The sequence below is a fragment of the Manduca sexta genome, chromosome 17, assembly GCF_014839805.1.
Source record: "Manduca sexta isolate Smith_Timp_Sample1 chromosome 17, JHU_Msex_v1.0, whole genome shotgun sequence".
NCBI classification, from domain to species: Eukaryota; Metazoa; Arthropoda; class Insecta; order Lepidoptera; family Sphingidae; genus Manduca; species Manduca sexta.
This window is the reverse complement of record NC_051131.1, coordinates 3,659,326-3,674,821: the sequence shown is the minus strand read 5'-3', so window position 1 is coordinate 3,674,821 and position 15,496 is coordinate 3,659,326. Positions and strand designations below refer to the sequence as shown.

The window sequence follows — 15,496 nt, the reverse complement described above, 5'->3', positions numbered from 1 at the left end:
TTACTATCTGTGAAGAACATTGACCTCTGAAAACTATTGAGATTCTTACAAAGAGAATTATAATATATATGGAACGATTCTTACGTAGGAAATCACTTACTCTATGGTTAAGACATGGTTGACATGGACGGCATTGGTATTGTTTATTTACATCTTCAAACGAATAAAAGCAATCTAATTTAAGAAAAATATTCCTAGGCAAAAAACATCTAATGCAATTTGTAATCCAAACGCGTCATAACATTTTTATATAGTTTATTTAAAACATAGAATTTTTTTCACTTAAAAATGGTAAAATATAGCAATATATCGACCAATATTATTCGTCAAATAAAAACATCTTATCAACCAAGACGAAGAGTTGTAGTCACAGGACTCGGAGTTGTGTCACCATTAGGCACGAGCGCTGAGTTGGTGTGGAATAATTTGATACAAGGACATTGTGGTATAACCTCTCTTAAAAGTGACGATTATGCCAAATTACCTTGCAGGATAGCCGGTATCATACCACAAGAGCCTGATGACAAAGTTGCTAAGGCATTATCAAAAAGTAATTTAAAATCGATGGCCCCTGCTACATGTTTAGCTCTTATTGCTACAGCTGAAGCATTAACTGATGCAAAATGGTTGCCAGAATCTGATGAGGAAAAGGAAGTGACTGGTGTAGCTATCGGCATGGGAATGATAGATCTGAAAGATGTATGCGATACTAATGACGCCCTGAAACTGGGCTATAATAAAGTGAGCCCATTCTTTGTACCTAGAATCTTACCAAATATGGCAGCGGGACACATAAGTATAAAATATGGATTTAGAGGGCCAAATCACGCTGTGTCGACTGCATGCGCAACAGGCGCTCACTCCATTGGAGATGCATTCAGATTTATAAGGAATGGTGATGCAGATGTGATGGTTTGTGGAGGAGCTGAAGCTTGCATCAGTCCTCTGGCTATAGCTGGCTTTTGTAGATTAAGAGCCTTGAGTACTTCATTTAATGATGAGCCTTTGAAAGCTTCAAGACCATTTGATAAGAGAAGAGATGGTTTTGTAATGGGTGAAGGGGCAGCTGTATTAGTTTTAGAAGAATATGAACATGCAATAAAAAGAAATGCCAAGATGTATGCAGAAATTTTAGGATATGGATTATCAGGAGATGCTTCTCACATTACATCTCCTAGAGAGGATGGCAGTGGCGCGGTTCTATCAATGATGAGGGCATTAAATGATAGTGGCATTGGAAAAGAAGCAATAACTCATATAAATGCACATGCCACATCCACTCCTACAGGAGATGGCATTGAGTCCACAGCTATCAAAAGACTCTTTCAAGGGCATGCATCCAATATATCTGTATCTTCAACCAAAGGGGCACATGGGCATCTACTAGGTGCAGCTGGGAATTTGGAAGCCCTATTTACAGTACTATCTTGTCATCATGGAGTACTTCCACCTACACTCAACTTAGAAGAACCAGTAGACAACCTTAATTATGTAGTTAAAACATCAAGAAAATGGGAATCTGACAGAAGAGTGGCTTTGAAAAATTCATTTGGGTTTGGTGGTACTAATGCTACACTCTGTATTGCACAAGTATGAGCACCAGTTATGGAAGTTTTTAGGGACTGTGATAAGAAATTTTATAAGCCAAAATTAAACAAACAAACTTAATCTGAATAAGTAAAATGTTTTAGGGAAATAAAACTTGTTTTTCACTGTATTATATAGTATATTTAAAACTGAGTTACAAATGTTTTCCGACTTTAACAACAGTGGCAAATAGCCAAGGTAACTCCCAACCTCATGCTGTCTTAAGCTTCTGATAACAAGCAATAATTCATCACAATATTGAATCACGTAAAGCATGAAAATAAAATAATTTGATCAAAAAATGCTACTTTAAACATTTCATTGCTAAGCTTTTTCTAACATTTTAAATAGTAAATATATTAAAATGCTGGGTCTATCCAGTCAAATGTATTATTGAAATTGATTGAACCATTCAAACTTGCACTTGATTATATTCATTTGACACTGGTTACAATATAATAAAATATTCTTTAATATTTTAGATAAAAATACATATATGAATATAATTATGTTTAAAAATAATCAACACCTTGACAAAAAAACTTCCAGAGACTAAATAATTTGTTGAATCCAATTACATTAATATCAGAACAGGTGGATAGCTAACTCGATTATCAGAATAGGCCAACAAAAGTCTCAAAACACTGCAATGAATCTCATTAAAAGACATCAGAACACAAATTGAATTATATATGTTTTTTTGCCAAACACCAATACACTGTTAAAAATTATTGTAATTAGATGTGTACGAATTTTTTTTGCTAGTAATGAAACACTCAAACCGCCCTGGTTTATGAATTTGACTACATAATTTCAAATAGGATTTGATTATCTATTGATCCTTACTGAAATTGAACTAACATGGATATTCTCTCACGGGAGAACTACTATTTATATCTGAATATTGAAATACGTATGAGACATTTACTGTTCAACTACTGATCATAAAAGCAATTACGTCTGTGCCTTTTGGATTAAAATGACTATAATTTCTCAAGGTGCAGTTGAATGAGGTGGCGCGCAGTGAGTTAGGCCACGCGCTTGTCGCGGCCCGGCGCCGCGGCCGGCGACTGCGGCGTGTTCACGCACAGTTGAGCGAATTTCTGCCGAAGATTTTGTCGTAACTCTTGTCTTTTTTCTGTTATATTTCTGCGTGATTTGAATTCCATTACTTCTTCTATAGGTATATAACTGGTATCTTCTTCCTCGTCCGATGAACACGTGTCCTGAATTAAAATAACACACTATAGTAATACTCAACAACATTAAAATAATAACATAATTTGAGTTTCCAACTCACCATTAACATTTCTTGTAGTGAAAGTGTGAAACCCGTGCAAGAGGTTTTGTCATTTTTAACCAAGTCTAAACAGTCGCCCCTTTCGTGGTTGCAAAATCCTTCGGAACACGCCACCTCGGAACCTTCTGGGGAACTCATAAGTGAAGAGGAGCCCGACATTGTCTCACAACATCCACCATTGTTCCCTGAAGAGTATCCACAGTCCTGGGTGTGATCGTTGGGCGAGATGTTTCCGTTTTTGGCTCGTTTTTTACTTGTTTTATTAGGCGAGCGACGTTTGTCTGTCGAATCGTCTTGGCACGATTGACACCCGTCTCCACTCGCCTCGAAACACTGATTGTAGTCGCGCGGTGATAACAAATCAGTCGGCGTGTCGCGCTCCTCTAATAAGCATTCTTCACATTGGCACTTTTCATCCGGCTCTTCGGAATCAGCTTCCTAAAAATGCAAAGTCGGTCAATTAACGTCCACACAAGTAACAATGAAAAACTATTGAACATGACCTCACAGCTCAAACCACAAAACTAATAGATCCCGACACTTCAGTATTTATATTTAATTAACTAGCTATTTTGTTATTTGTTGTTTTATCTACAAACATGACATACCTTGCATTTGCTCTCGACGGCCTGTCGCTCCTTCTTCTTACGCCGTTTGAGTTTCTTTTGTTCTTTTCTTTGTTGCCTAGTCAGTTCTTCCTGTGTGATTTCATCATACAACAGTTGTAGTTTGGAAACTCCACTTTTGTGTTCGACGGCTGTTTCGAACTTGCGGTACAGTGCCTCCACTGCGACCGCTGCCAGCGTCTGACACGTGCCCTCCTCTTCGCGCAGTCGCAGGGAAATGCGTTGGAGGCGCTCATAAATACATATACCAAGGCAAATCAGCACCTGCAACACACATTTACATTTCATTTCAATTATTAATGAATAAAAGCGGCGATAGCCTAGTTGGTTATGAAATGGACTGCTGAGACGAATGTTTAACGGGTTCCATGGGTTCAAATACCAAGGGCACACACCTCTGACTTTTCTAAAAAAATATGTGTGTATTCTTTATGAATTATGGCTTGCTTTAACGGTGAAGGAAAACATCGTGAGGAAACCTGCATACCTGAGAAATTCTCTATGGGAATTTTGAGGGTGTGTGAAGTCTACCAATCCGCACTAGGCCAGCGTGGCGGACTAAAGCCTAGCCCCTCTCAGTAGTAGAGGAGGCCCGTACCCAACAGTGGGATAGTATATAATACAGGGCTGATATTATTTTTATTATAATTATTGAATACATAGACTACTATCTAACAGCTGTCTAATAACTAAACTATGACTATTGACATACCTCTTCTTGTGCGATTTCTAAGGTCTTAGCGTGTCTCTCCCTGTGGTTGCCGAGGAGTTCGGGTTCCGCTCTGCCGATCAGGTGTGTGATATAATCAGTCTTAGCTTGCAAGTGCAGATGTTTGTCTAACAGACATCTCTTTATGCCACTGTAAAGTGCTCCCACGTACCCCTTCTCTTTCTGGGGCTCTTTCTCTTCCACTAGAAGTTGATATGCGCGCAATACCTGAACAATAAAAAATTGATATTTTTTTTGACATGCGCGGATTGGTTTAGTACAGATACAAGGAAGAATTAAATGTTTATAATTTATGTTTGTGTTGCCCTTATCATAATCGTTGTGCAAATCGTGACAATAGTTTAAAAACTATGCATATAGGTTCAGATTGGTTGCACATAGTCGAATCAAATGGGGCATCCGCTCTATTACATTAGACACTATTCATTATAAAATTATGGTCAATTTTAAATGCCAGACTAAACTCATACATAGAAAAACAAAATATCATACATAGAAAAAATAAAAAAATATATTTGCAGAAACCTCATTCGACTGTTGAATTTTACGTCAAATAAATTGTACAGTAATATACCATTGCATATTACAGTATTGAATTTTTCATCAAAATACATAAGATATTAATTTACATGCACATCAATGAAATTAACAAATTGTAAATAAAGTAACTCGTTATATAGTCTTGCTACTACAGTACTTTTGCACCAGATTGTAAGATAAAGGACCATATCCATCAATCTAGTGCATCTTATCAAAATGATAAATTAAGATTACGCAATAGAAGCTTAGTAATAAAATTTCCTCTGAAGTATATAAATTATGTATAAAAAGTATTCATTTTATTTTATTATTTCTCCAATTTTCACACTAATAACTTATTATTATGAGACAATAGGAAGAAATATTATATTGTGATGTAAAAATATTTTTCAAGTGTAACCCCAGGACGGTGCCAAAAAATTATTAATAAAAAAAAATATAATTATTATTACATAATATCATAAATTGATTTAAAAACTACTGATAGAATAAATTGTGATGATTATAAAGATTTTCAAATTAAACAATCTAACGTCAGTTCACGAAAACTCGCTCGATTTAGTTGATGTTTGCCATCTCGATCTGCATTTCTATCCAAAACTACATGCTAATCTAAGGATGCGATTGGGTAATATTTTGTCTAATTCTGGCACCAAATAATAGTTTGTCCACATTTTATTCACCGTTGCATTTGGGTATGCATTTGACACCAATTGAAATAACTTGGTCGTCATGAAGCAGTACGATATAAAAGAGAGCAGACCTTAGTTTTACAATCTGCGCAGAAGCGATGCTTCCTGAGGTAGTTGTGCAGCGTGTCGTGCAGCGTGTTGAAGTGCACGAGCGTGACGTGCTCGCGTGCGGAGGCGCGCATGGCGTCCCAGGCGGCGCGCCACGCCGCGCGCCCGCCCCAGCCCCACGCGCCCCAGCCCCAGCCGCACGCGCCGCCGCCGCCGCGCCGCCCGCGCCCCAGCCGCGCGCCGTGCCCGCCTCCAGCGAGTGCAGGATGCACCGCTGCGACTTCTTCCATCGCGGCTGGCTCAGGATCAGGCACTCGATACCCGTGCTGAAACGTTACACATCGGTGTCGGAAGGATACCACTGAACCTTCAAATGGTCATTTGAAGGTTCAGTGGTATCGCTTGTACAGTGACAAGAACGGTCTGCCGGTGTGGCGTTATTACTCGAGTCTATTTTAACGTCTATTCTCAATTTGCGTATACGATTACGCTTCAATAATTCAATCGAAAATATTTAAATGATTTAAGATTAGTAATAATCTCATCTAACGCGCGGTATAAATAAAGCAGTAATATTTATATTATAAGTGTTATAAACTGCCTTGAGGCGTCATTACAAGATTATCTAAATGTTTACTGTATGTTTGTCGATATTTCAGCAGACATCTGATGATATATTTAAAGTGATTAAACAATATACAAATTGCATTACTATATATAACAAACATATACTATATTTAAACGCTTTTCAGTTGTATAACATTCATACAACTAGAACTGGTTAAATCTCTTTCGTCCAGTTATCCACACATTTCACATAATAGAAAAAATAACTATATATCTTAGTGTATCAAGCAGCTTATTTGTTTGACTTCCTATGTTTAATTTTATTAACAACTAGAGGTGCAGAAGTAAAAGCTGGATATTAATCTTTATGAATATATATTTGCACTGCTATTTAAACTCACCTGTGTCCATTGAGCAATGTGGCTAGTGACTGTGGATGGGTTATTTTATCTTCTCTAATGGTCATTATTTCATCAGGCGTGAGAACCAATGGATCTAATGTGGGGTGTCCTGATTTACATAGCTGATAAAAAAGGCGTTCCACACTGGAATTAATAGAAATCAATTATGGATTTAGCAAAACACCAAATATGTTGTACATAAGGAAATGAAATATTATTCAAGGTGCCTAATCGATATCCAGTTTTGAAGCAGACAATATAAAAAAAAATACATAAATATTATAATAGTTTTTTTTTAACTTTAAAATCAAAGGATATAATTCTATTTTTGTTTATAATTTCAAATATAAGAAGTATAGTGACCTCTGTCATTAATGTGGTAACATAAAATCTCAAAATCTATACATATTATAAAATAAAGTCCCCATTTCTGTCTGTATGTATGTTATCGATTTTCTCAAAATCCACTGAAGAGATTTTTATGAAATTTAATATGAAGATAGTTTAAGACCCTGAGAATATTAAGGCTACTTTCTATCCCGGAAAAATATATAGCGTAACTGTTATCGCGAAAACCTTCGCGCGTGCGAAGCCGCGAGCAAAAGCTAGTTTTATATAAATTTACGTAAAAAAAACGCATAAAACCAGCTCTTCTACTTCTAATATTTATAGAATAATGCGAAAATGTTTCAAGAATTATTTTGCAAACACACAAAAACAAGTCTTACGGCACTTTTGAATAATTAGTCTCAATAACTCTATGATCCATAGTTAATATAGACCAATCAGAATAAAGATGTTTTTTACATGCTACAAATGTAATTTTGATTGGTGTATTCTTAGGACAGAATCGAAAATTAAGATTGAGGTTGGTTATTGAAACAGGTGTTAAATGACCATCTTATATGGAATAACTTTTTATATGCAAAATATGCAAGTGGTTTTTTTCTGAAAATAACTCAATCAGGTGGAGTTGTATAGAATCTTATATCCCCATTTGCAAGCCTTGAAACAAGGAAAATAATAAAATGCAGTATTTCCACAACTAGCTTAACATCCCTTTCCACTTTCCAGACAATAATCTAACAGCCTAAATGCAATATCACTAATAATAAACAATAACCTATAATATTGTTTATTACAATAAATATGTAAAACATATCACAATAAATACTCCATATGGTGCAAATAGTGCCAATTATCATGCATGAGTTTGCAGCTGGATGGAATTTTTGAAGACAGTTGTTTTGCATTAAATTCTGCTCTGTTATGTTTTATTTTTAATAGATATACAATCTTCAACCTCAGATCCTGATACATATGCATAAAAAGTTGTTATGGTCAATCAACCAATAAAAATGTAATATATTTGAAGGCTCAAATACATTAAATATTTATACATTTCTATTCATTACTTACTGTAATATAAATATACATGAAATTAAATATACAAAACAAATTAAATCCATAAAACTTCCTGCAAATTTATGAATTTATGTAAATAATTACGAACATCATATTTGCATATTGATATATCAAGATTGCCTTGTCTGACTAGACCAACAAATACAGCATACATGACCTATAGAGTTCCTGGGTAAGGTTCTTAGAATAACCAGTGTAAGTATCACATTTCAAAATTGAGTCAAATACATTCTTTCAAATAATACGCAAATGCATGTACTTACATTACAAATATTAACTACATGTGTTTAATATAGGTATAATATTAAAATTTGAATGTGTGTTTAAACTCTTTATAATTTTATAGAGGCTTCTTTTTGTAATGTTAAATTATGGTGATAAAATTTATTTCATGTAAAAAACAAATTAATAAAAAAATATATGTATAAACATAATTCTAATAAATTGGAAATATCTCTAGGCAGTCAATGAGAATTCTTACTTTAGTTTTTAATGCTTTTTATATAATTGAACAAGTAAAAACCATAATCTTGATGAGTCATTCATTGCATGAATTTGAACTTTTGTCTGAAATTCACTTCATTACATATCTCATATTATTTATAATATATACTGCCAAGGTTCTCCACATGTATAAATGGTGGGTGCCAAAAAAAAATATGAACAGTTATATTGAAAAGTGCTAGTGGCAGATCAAAAAATGATGCTACAAGAATTGATTGTTGTAACATTATGTTTAGTTTCAATATAGTTATTATCCTTGCTAACCTAAGAATATCAACATTTTAAAATGGTATCTTTATTATAGCTTGGTTGCCGTGACAAGCTTATCTTTATTTGAATATTGTTTGTTATACATCAGTTGTAGCTCACTAATCAGGAAACTAGTGAATCCCTACATTGATTTTTTGCCAGATACCGCTGAATAAACTTGAGTAAATATCGGATTTTTCCTTTCTTTATTTCTCATCATATACATTTTCTAAAATTACATATATTCAAGTCCTAGAAAACTTATTTAATATTCTACTTAGTTAAAGCACACAACCAGATCTTATATTTATCTAGAGTAATTTTGACATTGTTTTAATAACACAAAATACATACTCTTTACCTTTGGTAACATCATAATAATTATCCATGAATAACAAATCTTTTTGTCAAAAGTCTAGTTTAACTTTAAATTTTTTTGTTATTATTTTGTAGTTTAGTGTCAATATGGTGTGTATGTGAGAATATTTTTGCCTGAAAGTGTAATGCTGCCATTGTGATGAGCTTTTTTACAGTGGTGGGAGTAACATTAGAGTGTATAAATATAAAATTATTTTTATTGATGTTTATTTTGTTTGAAACTTACATATTTTTACTTTACAACTTTGGTGGGACAAAATTGTTATAGTGTTATTTTCAAGAGGACAAGTATGTGGTTTCATTTATTAACGCAATGTCAAATCTACCCTATATTATTATGTAAATAGATTACATTATCATTGCTTCACATAAACTTATGAAAAGAAAGTTGTCATTATTACTTTCCCTTACCTTTAGCTTAATCTTGTTTTTGGTATGAGGAATAAAGAAATCATTCAAATTACTGTTATCTTCATAAAGGTTAAAATGCAAATAAAGTTTTTGTTATATTATGGACTAGGTGTTATTCTCAGGTTTGCCCACATGAAACATCTTTACCTAGAAAATCCCACTATATACTCCTATTGGTTAAAAGTACTTATGTTACTCAAGGACAAGGGCCATCTATGTAGCAAATTTCATCCAAATCAATTAAGCGGTTCCTATGCTTATTCTCAACTAACATCCAAAGATTTTTACCAATTTCCGCATCCATATTATTAGTAACATAACAATTCATTTATGATAAATATAGTTTTCATTATTTTTTTAACCTTTGTGAGAACCATTTCCCCAATTTCGCTGTATACACTTTTAAGGGTTTTAATATATATAGAAGGATTCTTCTAAAATATTCTTAAGTTGAAGTAATTGCATAACTTAAGAAAAGAATAGCGCAACATGCATCATAATTACAAACACAAAAAGTAACTGCAAGTTGAATAAATAATTTTGACACATCCAGTGCAGTGATTGTCTATTGAGTTGTCATTTTGTGTCGGATTAAAAGAAAAATTTGCTAGATGTCATCTAATAAAAAACTCATACAAAAAAAATTATAACATTAGTCATGTCTGTTTACTATTAGGATTGCATTTTTAAATTACATTCCACTACTTACTTACATCCCTCAGATTGTGTTTATTGATAGGTTATCTGTATTTAATGATTGAGTGAATGTATTATGCCTTCTATAATCTTACACTAGTAGAAAAATACCTTAATTAATAATTACCTTCTTCGACAGCCTACACAAGGAATGCTTTGATTTAATACATTGAAGATATCTGAAGCATCTACTCTCAGTGCTGCTTTGAGCTCATCCGTTGTTAGTATTCTGTATTTGCGCATAAACTCCTCATATTCTCGTCCCTTCACTTGGGGATTGTCACATATCAGACCCATTGTGTTCAAATCCATGATCATCTGCGAACAAAAACAGTATATGCGACAATTTAACAAAGGAATAAATTCATAAAATAAGGTCAACCAAAAGACGTCATTAGTATTGTCGAAATCAATGAACTTTGAACAAAACAAATGTTGATTAAAATTGTTGAAAATGTCAACTGAAGAACGCGCCGTGAATGATTATTATTCACAACGAAAACTACTTCCTAATTGTGTTATTACTGGACTATCCCTGGCTAATCTACGTTTGTAGTAACGTCAAAGTGCACAGCCACTTACAGTAAGATTTTCGTAGATTATTAACGGTAATTGTCGCCGCTTTATAACAGGTTCTTTTTCGCTGTTGTATATATCAACCAATTTCGCCATTTTTAATGATTAATCACATAAAACTGCCGACAAAATACACAAATCTAACAAAATGACGGCCAAAATCTCAAGGAATACACGTCGTGTTGCGTCTGACACAGCAAAGTGATCACAGATAATTAATTTTAAAAATAACACTTGATATTTTTCTTCGTGTAACTCCAGCTTTCTAAATTTTCTTTACTAACATAATAAAAAATCATAACTAGTGTTAGACCATACTCTAAGCACCTTAGATAATTATTCATTTACTTGTAAGTTACGTTGTTACGTATAACGGCACTACATATATTTTGCATAAAATATAAATTATAATCCAAGTGCTACACTATCAGCGACAGATCAACAGAAGCTGATATGAGCAGATAAGTCTCGTGCACCGTTGATTTGTATTTATATTTTTATTTGTGGTGAGAGGTGGTGTATTCATTCAAAAGTCCTACATTGAAATAAATAAATACTGTCATTGAATAACCATAATGAAGCGATTATAAAATTTTTCATTTTTTTGCGCATGATATCATAACAGATTGGCAGGAATAATAACAAGACCATGAATGAATTTTCTAAGGATGTTATTGTTCTTATAGCGTAGTTTTTTTGGGTGTGTTGGACTTAACTTGGTAACTGGAGTTAGCTATAGTCCTAAAAACATTGGATGTGGAACGGACTGTCAAGACGAATGCAGGTACAAATCTAAAGGGCACAAAACTCCGATTTTTTTAAAATTATGTGTGTATTCTTTGTGAATTATTGCTTGCTTTAACGGTGAAGGAAAATATCGTGAAGAACTGCACACTTGAAAAGTTCTCTATAGGAATTTTGAAGTTGTATGATATCTACCAATGCGCACTAGGCCAGCGTGGTGGACTAAGGCCTAATCTCTCTCAGTAATAGAAGAGGCAAGAGCCCATCAATGGGACAATATATTACAGGGCTGATGTTATTATTACTTTATTTAAGAACATTTATTATTTTATCAAATATTAGTCAATCACAAAATGACAATTTCGAAATAAGACAAGATTAAAAAGAACACACAATCATTCTTTGTGGTCAAACTTTTAAGTTTGACAACCATCGATCCATATTATGTACAGCGTACTAGATCTAGCGTTCTAAACACTCACTGTGTTCGCCTAAACCTTTTTGCAATCCGTACACCTAACTTTAGTATGATTCTAGTTTATTGGTCTCTGAGTATGATTTCAAAATTAACAGCGTGTGGTTGCGTACAGAGCGGCGCTCATAATATAAGAACTCAAGTCCAAGTATAAACTTGGATGTGAGTAAAAATGATTAGTCAAGTAAGTTTAAAATTATTTATTGTTGAAGTGAATAAATAGGTTATATTAGTGACATTTTGGTCGCCATTTTGCTTATAGTCTATTAGCGCTTTAGCACTGCATGTTTAAAAAGTTTGCTTAGACGACGGTTGATGTTTTAGCGCTGCAGCAAACTTTAGTTCTAACTTCAGATTTTAAACAAAAAGTTTAAGTTATAGACGTCCATGTCTATAAAATATACATCCATGGGTCACCATGGACCACACTGGTCCACTGGTCACAGTGACCACATATTTGGTTTGAGAGCGGTGTATTTGAAGTGTAATAAGCATGTCTGATATGTGTAACATTTATAGTTATTATATTATTATATAGCAAGATCACTATTCAGTGAAACGTTGAATATGAAAAGATTTTTGTAGCGGGAAAAGCTCTTACTTTGTAATTGAATAATAATATCTGGGGATTCAGACTTAAGAGGAATTAAGTTTATTATACGTGACATGCGTGTTTGGGTCAATCAGATTGTGAAGGCCCCTGAAAAAAAAAATAAACACTTGCAATATGTTTTCAGTCTGACCTCAGCCCGAGTTCGAGTACTGAAGTGCGAATACCGGCTCACAAGTCGCATCATATCTTTGTATTAAAGGTACCATTATACTAAGACAGAAGATACTTATGTTTTACCTTTATTGCCAAGACACTGAATAAATAAATTCCTTTTTCAAGAATTTTTCGTTAATTCTTTGTTTTTATGGAGGAAGCAAAAAAGCAGGGATACGTTAATTTTTATTTTCAGATGTAAACACTGGTGGTCTCAAGTGTCATTTGTTGTAAGCAAATAATAAAAATAAATATTTTATTTAAAAATAGGTATAAAGAAAGATTAGTAATTGGATATAACGAAATATTAATTAATTTGACAATTATATTAATGCAAGATGTCTAAAATCTTTACACCAACAAATCAAATAAGATTGACAAATGTCGCTATTGTAAGGTTAAAAAAAGGTGGCAAAAGATTTGAAATAGCATGTTACAGGAACAAAGTGTTGTCTTGGAGGAATAAATTGTAAGTCACCTATTATTTTCGTAAAGATAGGTACTATTTGTCACTGATTACTTTTGTTTTTGCATCGTTATTATGCAGACCTGTCGACAGCGGTATTGCACCCATAGTCGCAATATAATTTTACTATACTATACTGTGTAGCTTTTTAAAGGTATTTAATATTTTTCTAACTAGAAATAACACTATTGTCACCAACATATTGGGTTAAATTTTTTTAATAGTTATGGTTGCCAATTTACATCCTGAACTGCTAAAACTTGTAATTTTGTTTTAGAGAAAAAGACATTGATGAAGTTTTACAAACTCACACTGTATTCACAAATGTGTCCAAAGGTCAAGTAGCAAAAAAGGAGGATTTAGTTAAAATATTTGGCAAAGATGACCAAACAGAAATATGTAAAGAGATCCTTGAAAAAGGCGAGTTGCAGGTTTCAGACAAAGAGAGGCACTCACAGATTGATTCCTTGTTCAAAGATATTGCAACAACCGTTGCAGACAAATGTGTAAACCCAGAGACAAAGAGGCCTTATCCTGTTTCAATCATAGAGAAAGCCATGAAGGACATACATTTTTCTGTAAATGTGAACAAGAGTGCTAAACAGCAATCCCTTGATGTAATACAACTGTTGAAGAATGAAATACCTTTGGAGAGAGCACAGATGCGTGTCAGAATTTTATTAACCGGCAAAGATGCAAGAAAAACAAAAGATAAAGTTGTAAAACTTGCCATGAGCGTTGAAGAAGAAAATTGGGACTCTGGTACAGCAAATATTATATGTCTTATAGACCCTGGAAATTTCCGCAATTTGGATGAAATGATACGGACGGAGACAAAGGGCACAGGGCAGTTTGAACTGTTAAACTTGAAGGAAATGGTTGAAGGTGAACAAGCTCTGTAAATCCATTTCTGTTACTATTAATAATCTCTGTTAACAATCTGTGTAAACGAGTATTTAAATAAATGATTTTCATTAAGCCCATGTTTTTTTACAAATTGAAACTTTATATGTGATAATAAAGGTATTGAGGTTAAAACTAGAGGAATACCAAATTACTTAGATTAAAATGTTATTACATTTATTTACATCCATCAAAACCTAAAAATTATAGCCAGTATGCCGTCCTTAAACTTGTCTGACCATAAAGATTAGTAATACCTTGTGTTCTAAAATGACTGATATTATTAATATTTTGGTAATAACATTGCCATTATCATTACAAGGAAATCATTTTGAATTATTCATTATGCAGTCCAATAATGTTTATACTTATTACATACCTACTATCTTTTGCTTGCCGCGCTGTATGCATGAAAGTACTTTTCCAAAATTAAAATCCTACTAGGTGCCGAATAACGTTGCGACTCGCGAACTCTTTAGGTACAGCCAATTTAAAACCATCATTTCTTTTTTTTACTAAAATGATAACTATTTAATATTGAAAACGAATTTAACGAATATATCTATACAGTATTGATACTATGTGAAATTGAGCTTTAGTTTTCCTTCCTCCCTCAATTCACTCCCTAACCAGGGCACGATGTAACGCTCGGGATCTAACTATAGTAAGTACCTAAGAACCAAATTACAGTAATACAATAATATTAGAAGTAAAAACGTTTTTACTTATACTAAGTAATATACATAAGTAATTAAATTAATAGCTACTTATAGCTTATAGAGGTACCATCGAGGTATCTATTTTTGCCGCCAAGCAGCATTGTACAAGCACTGTTGTCTATCCGTTGTAAATATATTTTAACCAGTGTAATTACTGACTAACCACCCTTTTCAATAAACTATTCCAATAGCTTTTCCCGATCTATATCAAAAATGGACCAGCCAGAAAAAAAAATTGACTTGGTCACAAATGAATTGTTTTGATTGGCTCATTTTCGAAGTCGGATTGAAGATTGAGATCGAGATCGTTTGTTGAAGATCGCTGTAAGTCGCATTGGTAGCGTGCATGGGCTGGGCTATTGGCATTATATTGGGTTTTCTGCTGTCTATCAAGCCGGAGTAAAATTTGTGTCCGATATGGCGATAGATTAGCAGCTTTTTATATCATGAAGCAGAATGCGCATGGCGGAATATGGGAGCGCTAGTAATGTGACTGCCATCCTTTTAGGGGTAAAAATCGTGAGTGTGTTCTATGTTTTGTATAATTACTAGGCAAAATGAGTCTTGACATCCAATATCACACGGAGATGAGAGTAGTGCATGATGACGCAAAGCTTCGTTATCCAAAGCTTGAGTGTTGTTCGTCTTATTATTCAGTTGTACTTATAACAAAAGGTTTTATTGCTTTTTTCC

General features: G+C 33.7%; 3 protein-coding genes across 3 annotated transcripts; 2 read left to right on the top strand and 1 right to left on the bottom strand.

The window, feature by feature from the left end:
• Nucleotides 1-95: 95 nt before the first annotated feature.
• LOC115442343 (3-oxoacyl-[acyl-carrier-protein] synthase, mitochondrial) lies at nucleotides 96-1,717 on the top strand. The gene has a single exon (XM_030167353.2). It carries the CDS (start codon nucleotides 289-291, stop codon nucleotides 1,594-1,596), a length of 1,308 nt encoding a protein of 435 aa, XP_030023213.2. The 5' UTR covers nucleotides 96-288; the 3' UTR covers nucleotides 1,597-1,717.
• Nucleotides 1,706-11,072, bottom strand: LOC115442342 (gametogenetin-binding protein 2-like). Its single transcript, XM_030167350.2, is given in 9 exon segments — nucleotides 1,706-2,813; nucleotides 2,888-3,325; nucleotides 3,496-3,777; nucleotides 4,226-4,450; nucleotides 5,547-5,737; nucleotides 5,740-5,849; nucleotides 6,492-6,635; nucleotides 10,282-10,472; nucleotides 10,737-11,072. Coding segments are annotated over 9 exon segments (1,869 nt in total). The 5' UTR covers nucleotides 10,827-11,072; the 3' UTR covers nucleotides 1,706-2,615.
• Nucleotides 11,073-12,911: 1,839 nt separating this feature from the next.
• LOC115442346 (ribosome maturation protein SBDS) lies at nucleotides 12,912-14,159 on the top strand. The gene is made up of 2 exons (XM_030167356.2): nucleotides 12,912-13,184; nucleotides 13,459-14,159. The coding sequence occupies exons 1-2, from the start codon at nucleotides 13,054-13,056 to the stop codon at nucleotides 14,081-14,083; spliced, it is 756 nt and encodes a 251-aa protein (XP_030023216.1). The 5' UTR covers nucleotides 12,912-13,053; the 3' UTR covers nucleotides 14,084-14,159.
• The last annotated feature ends 1,337 nt before the right edge of the window (nucleotides 14,160-15,496 follow it).

What these genes read in the sequence shown, in the direction of transcription:
- LOC115442346 (XM_030167356.2), top strand. Translation starts at nt 13,054, where the DNA reads ATGTCTAAAATCTTTACACCAACAAATCAAATAAGATTGACAAATGTC. An exon ending in TTGTCTTGGAGGAATAAATT is followed by an intron (nt 13,185 to 13,458) that starts GTAAGTCACCTA and finishes ATTTTGTTTTAG; the next exon opens with AGAAAAAGACATTGATGAAG.
- LOC115442343 (XM_030167353.2), top strand. Translation starts at nt 289, where the DNA reads ATGGTAAAATATAGCAATATATCGACCAATATTATTCGTCAAATAAAA.